At 55.0% G+C, this 7,669-nt stretch overlaps 4 protein-coding genes across 4 annotated transcripts; 2 read left to right on the forward strand and 2 right to left on the reverse strand.

The window, feature by feature from the left end:
- Positions 1–1,643: 1,643 nt before the first annotated feature.
- Positions 1,644–2,511, reverse strand: MED7 (Mediator of RNA polymerase II transcription subunit 7; the record flags this gene model as incomplete). The annotated part of the gene is made up of 3 exons (XM_037329064.1): positions 1,644–1,970; positions 2,022–2,198; positions 2,254–2,511. The coding sequence occupies 3 exons, from the start codon at positions 2,509–2,511 to the stop codon at positions 1,644–1,646; spliced, it is 762 nt and encodes a 253-aa protein (XP_037173129.1).
- Positions 2,512–3,010: 499 nt separating this feature from the next.
- znf830 (Zinc finger protein 830) lies at positions 3,011–4,090 on the forward strand (the record flags this gene model as incomplete). Its single annotated transcript, XM_037329065.1, has 1 exon — positions 3,011–4,090. The coding sequence occupies one exon, from the start codon at positions 3,011–3,013 to the stop codon at positions 4,088–4,090; it is 1,080 nt and encodes a 359-aa protein (XP_037173128.1).
- A 616-nt stretch (positions 4,091–4,706) lies between these two features.
- On the reverse strand, positions 4,707–5,696 carry CGCA056_v013824 (uncharacterized protein; the record flags this gene model as incomplete). Its single annotated transcript, XM_037329066.1, has 1 exon — positions 4,707–5,696. The coding sequence occupies one exon, from the start codon at positions 5,694–5,696 to the stop codon at positions 4,707–4,709; it is 990 nt and encodes a 329-aa protein (XP_037172607.1).
- A 1,295-nt stretch (positions 5,697–6,991) lies between these two features.
- Positions 6,992–7,669, forward strand: CGCA056_v013825 (uncharacterized protein; the record flags this gene model as incomplete). Its single annotated transcript, XM_037329067.1, has 3 exons — positions 6,992–7,045; positions 7,131–7,276; positions 7,390–7,669. The coding sequence occupies 3 exons, from the start codon at positions 6,992–6,994 to the stop codon at positions 7,667–7,669; spliced, it is 480 nt and encodes a 159-aa protein (XP_037173353.1).

The raw sequence follows: 7,669 nt of genomic DNA on the forward strand, positions 1-7,669 counted from the left end.
GCTCTTCCTATCAGGCCGAAACACAGTAATTTCTAGCGTACAGCCCTGTTGAAGCATTTAGGCACACCTGGGAGGCTGTTCACCTTTAGTACGAGATCCTAAAGGATTATCACGATACTTCAACGATACGTGAGCAAGCCCGTATGCAAACTAAGCCACAACAGCGAAAGGAAATTTTGGGGCCAGCACCGAACAGTAACGTAAAAATGACGAGGACATTACGAAATTGATGTGAGTAGCATTGTTGTTGAGCTCCTTGATCGCATCATCCGGCCTCCTGATTATATAACTTAGATGCTTTACCGTGCCACTCGCTAACAGTGGACAGCGCTGAGTAAAATGCCATGACTGACATCTAGACTGTATAGCTGGAGGGGCCCAAGCGGACGTAACGGGCCGCCCAAGATGACGGCAACCGTGGCGCTATGCTTCCCTCTCCTCGGCTACTGCTGCCACGTTCTGCCGACGCTGGTGTGTTCCTCACTTCCACTCAGGATGAGGATGCGCCCAACACTTCCAGCTGCACCACTAAGTCCCCTCAAGTTCGGCCCAGTCCCAGTCCAACATAGCAATCGAGACCGCCTTCCTGCCGCACCGGCACATCCATATGAATGTCAGACGAGGTGCTGTAATACTCCTGCGATGATGAACAACGGCAGCAAGCTGCCAGAAAAGATACGGTTCATGAAAGTGCAGCGGCAAGAGGGCCTGTTATCCAATACAAAGGGTATTGGGGGTGCACAGGAGGCGTCCCGCCCCTATTCTCGGGTAATATATAGTGTAAAAAGAAGGTAAAGAGAACATACGATGCAGCTGCATGGGCTCAAAGTTGGTATCGAATAAGTTAGGTCGCGATGAAACTGTGCGTGTTGGGATCTGATTATTTTAATGGTATAGGCAACTGCCTAGTCAGCCTGACATGAATTCATGAACTGCCCTCCGGGGCCTTCTTATAAGTTGGTTGCGTTGTTCGTCACCCGCGCGTGTCCTCATGTGATGTTTTCCACATCTGTACCAAGTTGGCCACCATGTCCAGTTACTCTCGCGAGTAGTACCTTGAAATGTGTCAACTGTGGATGCGTCTGGTATCACACCAGCTCTCCAGGCAGAAGAGCTCCTGAAGTCTAACTTGGAGGTTGGGGAATACCATTATGCGCCTCCAGCCTCGGCGCCCAATGACAGGTTCACCTGCCAGTGTCGGTGCCACATTCTCTTCCATGATTGCAAGATTTATGACTTTGGCCCATGTCAAGGTCTCCGACAAGATTCCAAAATCTCGTCTGTTGTCCGCTCGAAATACTGTGGGATTTCTCCCTTAGCCGTGGGATACTTGTTTTTAAAGGTATGTTCTGTGCGACTTTGGCCTTTGGGCAAGTAGCGCAAGAGATATTTCACAAGCTCTTACCAGGGCCGCTGAAAGACGCAGCCCTAGCATCGCTCTCCTAGTCGAGATGCATCTCTTTCAAGCTCGCGAGGCACCTTTTCTTAGCCTCCATTTCCTTTTCCTTGGCGTCATGTAACCGTTCCAGGGCCGTAAGTAAATTTTCCTCAGTATCCTCTGTGCGAGGTTGGACGCCTGAAGCCTGCTGTTCGGGCACCGGGCTCTCGTTCACATTCTCATAAGGTACCTCTTCGCTCCCTCTCTAGAGAAACATGGCGTCTGCGGTGGCCCAAACCTCCAGCTCGCGTGCCGTGGCTGCCGCCTTCAGCTCTTCTGGTGTCATCTCTCCATCTACAGTCGAGCTGATCACTTCCGGGACTTTGGGGATCTCGATGCTGCCCAAACCTTCCAACAGGCGCTTCGCCTTGTCAACCTGAGCACTGATGGCCGCCGTCTCCGCTCTTGTTCGATCGAGGTGGGATTGCATCATCGCAATGGCAGATTCGCGGGCTTGGTGGGGTCGGTATTCGTTGAGGACGTGGTGGAAGTTGATAAACAGCGTTCTGAGATCTTCGACCTTGGCTTGGCCCTGTTACGGTCAGCGGAGGTCGGGCGTGCGGGAACATGGCAGAGGGCTTACATCGTCTGGCGTGGTGGCCATGACGCTGACCAGCTCGAGGAAATTCATCAGGATGGACTTGGCCATCTTCTTGAGCTCAAACGCACGGTCAAGGTGCTTGCCGTCCTTCTCCTCGGGTGGAGCAGGGGCAAGTCGCTGAATCTCGCCCTCTTCCAGCGACGGTAGTTTGTCGTCAAGCTAGACAGACGTTAGCTTGAAAAGAAGGCGACAGCCGTCCAGACTCGCAACCCACAGTATAATTTGCCCCAAAAACCTTCCATGTGCCAGAAGCTGGCTCGGATGGGGGGTTCAGGTTGATGAGCTCCTCTGGAATATTGGGTATGCGCGGCGGCAGGTCCTTGACGTCGACGCCATCCTTTTCAGCCTGGGCCTTGCGCAGGTCCTCGATGCGAGCCAACTTCTCGGGTGCAAAGTCCTTCCAGAAGGGAGGCGGGTTCGGGAAGGTTGCGGCCACCGCATTCTGCGATGGCTCCTCGGGGTTGTCGGCCATGTTTGCGAAAGTCGAGCGAGGTTTCTGAGTCGGTTGGGAGCGTGGGATGGATTCAATGAAGCGGGGTGGTCATTGTCTTAATTGTCCGAGAGACTGTGTCTGTCTCTGCCTCTAAAGGCGGCGCAAAGTTGGAGGGGTGTTGAAGAGTGCCTTTTCAGGTCGACGAGGTTGGCTTTCAAGGAACGCGACTACCTCATGGAGCGCGCAAACAGGTCCGGCAGGCGCCCGAGCCACCAGGGTAGCGTCGGTAGGTCTTTCCCCCCATTCAGCTGATCTAATCCGGATGTGGCTTAGCGTCACCTGTCCCACCTTGTCAACTCCACGTCCCCAGCAGACAGCTGCGCTACGTCGCTCTGGCGATAATTAGCTTGCCGAACGATGATTTCATCCCCTTTCGATCCTTCAACGCCAACAAGCCATTGAGCACTCCCACCCTTATACCCGGCCTCGAAACTTTCCTGCGCGCTCTCAGGCGTCAGAAAGACGGACTCCTTTCAACATGGCCGACGTTCGTTCCCTCCTCCGTCAGCAACGCGCTGCTCGACGAATCGAACATCCCCATGCGGCATACTCAGATGCGGGCAAGCTCCTCTGCACACTCTGTCACGAAGCTATCAAGTCCGAATCTCTTTGGGAAGGCCACCTGAGAGGTCTAGGCCACGCAGGAAAGATCAAAACCCTCCAGCAAGCTGCATCGACCACCACAAATGGCTCGGCAACCGCGGACGCCGCCCCATCCAACAAGCGAAAACACGACTCGGACGAGGATATGGCAGAAGACGAAGACATGGCTGAAGCTGTGCGGAAGAAGAAGAGCAGGACGAATATGAGCACGCCGGCTCGCTTGTCCGCTGGCGAGGCGGATCGCGACCTGAAGGACGTGACACTGACGCCTCCGTCGCTGACTCGCCGGACATCGACAACGCCCGTTCAAGGCGTCGAGATCCAAATTCCCTCCCGACCTGCGACGCCCGCGCATAAGGACGGCAACTCTTCCAACTCCACCCCCCTCAACCAGCCTGTTGGCCCATCACCACTGATCCCTCGAGAGGCATCGCCCACACTGGCGAGAACGAAGGCGCCGCCCCAGCAAAACGGTACGGCCGCACCGGCTGAGGCTGGAGGCCAGGTAGATGAAGATGAGTGGGCAGCCTTTGAGGCGGATATTGCAGCTACAACAGCGCCAGTGTCAGAAGACGCGGTGATATCCGCCCCGGCAATGACTGCAGAGGAACACGCAGAGGCTGCAAAGACAGAAGAGGAGGAGCGAGAGAAACGCCGGCTTGCTGCGGAGAAGGACCTTGAGGACGAGAAGGAGGAGGCTACGCGAGCCTTGGAAGAGGAATTCGAGGATATGGAAGAGCTCGAGGCGAGAGTCAGGCGGTTGAAGGAGAAACGCGAGGCCCTGAGACACCAAGGAGATGCCGGTTCCGGTGCCGCCTCCAGCACTGTTGTTGCTGCCAAACCTACTGAGGCAGATGGAAAGGAGAATGTAAAAGCGAATGCCGAGGAGGAGGAAGAGGACGATGACGATGATGAAGACGAGGATGACTTCATGGGCTTCCGGTATCGCTCATGACATCCGGCGTCTAGTCTGAAGTCGTTGCTGCCAGTTCATAAGACGGCGAACAGGTGTTTTCAAGCGGAAGGTCAGGGCGTCTTTTTAGTGTATAAATACTGTAAATTACCTTCTCTTCGGGTTGATAACATTGACGTCCTGTAATGCCTATAGGCACTTTGGGAACATTCAACAATTACTTGGCTTGCACCGTGTTCATATGCTGATTCAAATCAGCGGCTGTGAGGACGGGCTTAGCTGTCAGGATACCAGCGGACTGTAGTGGTGGTTGAACATACCGATCTGAACTCCCAGATGAGGAATCGTTCTTGCAGTTGATGGAGTGTAAGCCATTCAATAAAACGCAGGCCGCGCTAAAAGGGTGAAAGCGCAGAGATGGTCAGTTGCATGGCACCAGTAACGCTCTCATCTCATGTGCGACTCACATTGAATTTCAACCGACGGGTCTCAAGAACCTATGCATTACTATATCAAAAACTCCATCTATGAGTAAACATTACTTTTACAGGTATCCTCGGTCGTGGGGAATTACAATCGCCGACCCATTATCCACTTCCTACATCACTTCTTTCCAACAAAAAAGACAGACAAATGCAACCGTGGTACAGTTACTAGATCAGAACGCAACTGCCGCCGTCGGTGCGCGAGGGACATGCGCCGGAGCGGTCGAGGCCGCCGTGCTCTGGTAGACAGTCGCCGTGACGGTGTTGTAAACGGTGACAAAGGCCACAGAGATGGGGCACACCGAGTTGGAAGGCTCAGCTGTAAAAGTCGCCGTGGCGGTGACGGGAGGCTGAGACGGCGTAGTAGGCTTCACGCAGCGGGTGCCGTCCCAGTGCTCGCAGTGGTGTGTGCTCGTAGTCGGCTCGGGTCCAGAGCTACTCTCCTGACCGCCGCTGCTCTGGGAAGGCATCTCGCTGGTGTGAGAAGGCCCAGGCTTGTCGCTGGTGTTTCCGGGCGGATGTGTGGGCTTGACGGACTCGACGGTTGTCTTGATGGTTGTCGCAGAGCCGGTGAGGGTGACTGTCGTAGGCTCGTAGGTGTTGTTATCGGGTGTCCCTGACGGGCTATCACCCTCACTGGATGTGGCAGAACCGCTTTGGGTAGCTGTAGCAGAGCTGCTCTTAGAGTCGGTAGAGCTACCGTGATGAGGGGGCTTGGTCTCAGAGCTACCGTGTGCGTGAGTCTTGGTTTGGTCGTCGTCTGAAGGAGGCTGCGACTTGGTTGTGACTGAGCCGTCAGGCCTTTCGCTGACAGTCTCGGTGCAGGTGACTGTGACCGTCTCAGGTGGAGGGGCAGAAGAGCCCTGGCTGACGTAGAACGTCTCGGTAATCGGTGAGCGGGTGACGGTGAGGGTGAAGGTCTGGGAGGCTGTGATAGTCTCTCTGATCACCGGAGCAGTGGCCTCAACAGTCTCAGTCTCAGTCTTGGCAGTAGTAGTCGTAGCGGTGGCAGTGACTGTCACGGTGCTGGGCTCCGGCGCAGGCACACACGGGCAGGTGTTGGTGTCTGGGTAGGTGCGTCCCCTCAAGTTCTCAGGTCTGGCAGCGGCAATTGCAGTGAAGGAGAGGATGGCCGCGGTCACGACGTTGCCTTGACGAAGCATTTTGATGGCGAAGTGAGAATGGATGGGTACCTTAGGCAAGCTGAAACTTCCAGAAGAGGGTCGGTAAGACGAAAGGATAGCGTATAAGCTGCTGGAGGCCGACTGGTTGTTGAAGGCTTGCTTGTCTGTTTTGTCTGAGTGAAGCTGTTGCTGTTGATGAAAAGAAGTCTCCATGAGGAGATAAGACTTCTTTTATGGCAGTCATTCAGTTGGATCATCCTCAAGGAGTATACAGCAGGCCTTGACAGCCTTGCTGAGATTCATGATTATCCATCATCGTGGAATGACGCTGCCCTGTATTGCGACCTAGCGCTTGACGAACAGCAATAGAGCTTGCCACAGCTTTGAGAGAACAGGAGACCAAATCCTTCAGACGGCCTCAAGAGGGATGCGAAAATTGCGTCACATTTCTCTCAGATACAGTACTGTCGCTCACTTGAGCCTTTGCCTGGTACCAAAAGAGTAAACCACAGAGCACTTGGGGGCAAAGCAAGGGTTTCACAGAACCAATAGTGTGTGTGGTCAAAACGTCCCAAGGGACCAGGGAGAGAACAATATTGAAGAAGATCAAAGCACCGGTATTGGGGTACACGTTCCAAGGGATGCTTCCGCTTCCACCCTCTGGCCGATGAGCCGATAAGATACGGCATACGGCACCGGCATCTTCGCACCGGGGACGACCACGACGATGGCGACGACGATGCAATACTGATGGATCAATCTACTTTCCGGTGGAGATGGCTTGCCAGGACAGAGTCAAAGACCGTGGCTCCGATCGAGTACGTACCAATAGGGTGTTCGGCGGTTGTCCGGTGCAAGAAAGCGATGGCCAGTTCGGGATGTTTGCAAGGTCCAGGTTCCAAAGGCTTTGCCGGGTCTCTTTTCCAACAGTCTGGAAATCGTCCCAAAGACTGCAAACTCGATGGAGACCTCGGCGCTGGCCGTCCCGTCCCGCTGTGGGGCCCGTCATCTCGGCATCTCTGATTCTCCGAGCTGCCGAGGCCGACCGCCTGCCCAAAGCGGGACGTCATTCCATCCTTCGCAATCTTGTGTTTTCTGCCAACCGCATCGCAATCAAAACTCACGCCATCAATCAAGCATCTCGAGCCGAGCGTCTGGCTATCGTACTGCAGCACAAGGCTTTGGTGGCATAGCTACGTCCATTCTTTTTCCATGCGATTTTCTACTTGAAGTAACGACCTCCGACTTGCGCGCGCGCTCCCGACTGCTGCGCCCGCAACCACGCAACCGACGACGATTACGGCGACGAGGGGCAACCGGATCACTCGATCGTGATGGGTGCTTGTGCGTCATGCCTTGGGCGGGGGAACAAGGACGTCTATGACGAGGTGGGTTGCGTTGCACTTCTTCACCCACTTGACAGGGTAGTATGCAGCGGCGGCTAACTAGCCCTCTTTTTTCTCCCCTCTCCAGGACGAAGAATCACGACTCCTCTACGACGATCCGAACAACGTACACTATGGAAGCTTTGGCGAGCAGAGCGTAAACGGTCAGGAGGACCCGATGGAGGTGCAGCGAGAGACTGAGGCTCTGCAGCGAGTTGTGGCAAAGACATCCGAGTACGTACTGCGTCGTGCGTACTGCGCACTCCCCTCCGACGACGACCCAAGCTCCGGGACGGCGGGCTTGGTCTTCATGTCCCTCCCAGGAATGCTAACATCGGTCTTCCTAGCAACATGGTCGACATCTTCGAGATTGCCCCGCAGGATCACGCACATCGACCTGCACCGACTACGTTTGCGTATGCAGGGCAGGAAGCCCGCATCGTACGGTACCAGCACTTGTTGTCCAAACTGGATTCCAAGGATGAGACCCCAACAGGTGTCCAAGTGGATTGGCTTCCCCAGGAAGACGACACCATCGAGATGCAACGCGGCGTTCCGACCGTCAAGACAGAGTTGGACAAGCCCCTGGTTGGCACATTTGCAGATGCAGCGGCGGCCATGGCATGA

The sequence above is a fragment of the Colletotrichum aenigma genome, assembly GCF_013390185.1.
Source record: "Colletotrichum aenigma strain Cg56 chromosome Unknown KSG_Cg56_contig09, whole genome shotgun sequence".
Taxonomy (NCBI): domain Eukaryota; kingdom Fungi; phylum Ascomycota; class Sordariomycetes; order Glomerellales; family Glomerellaceae; genus Colletotrichum; species Colletotrichum aenigma.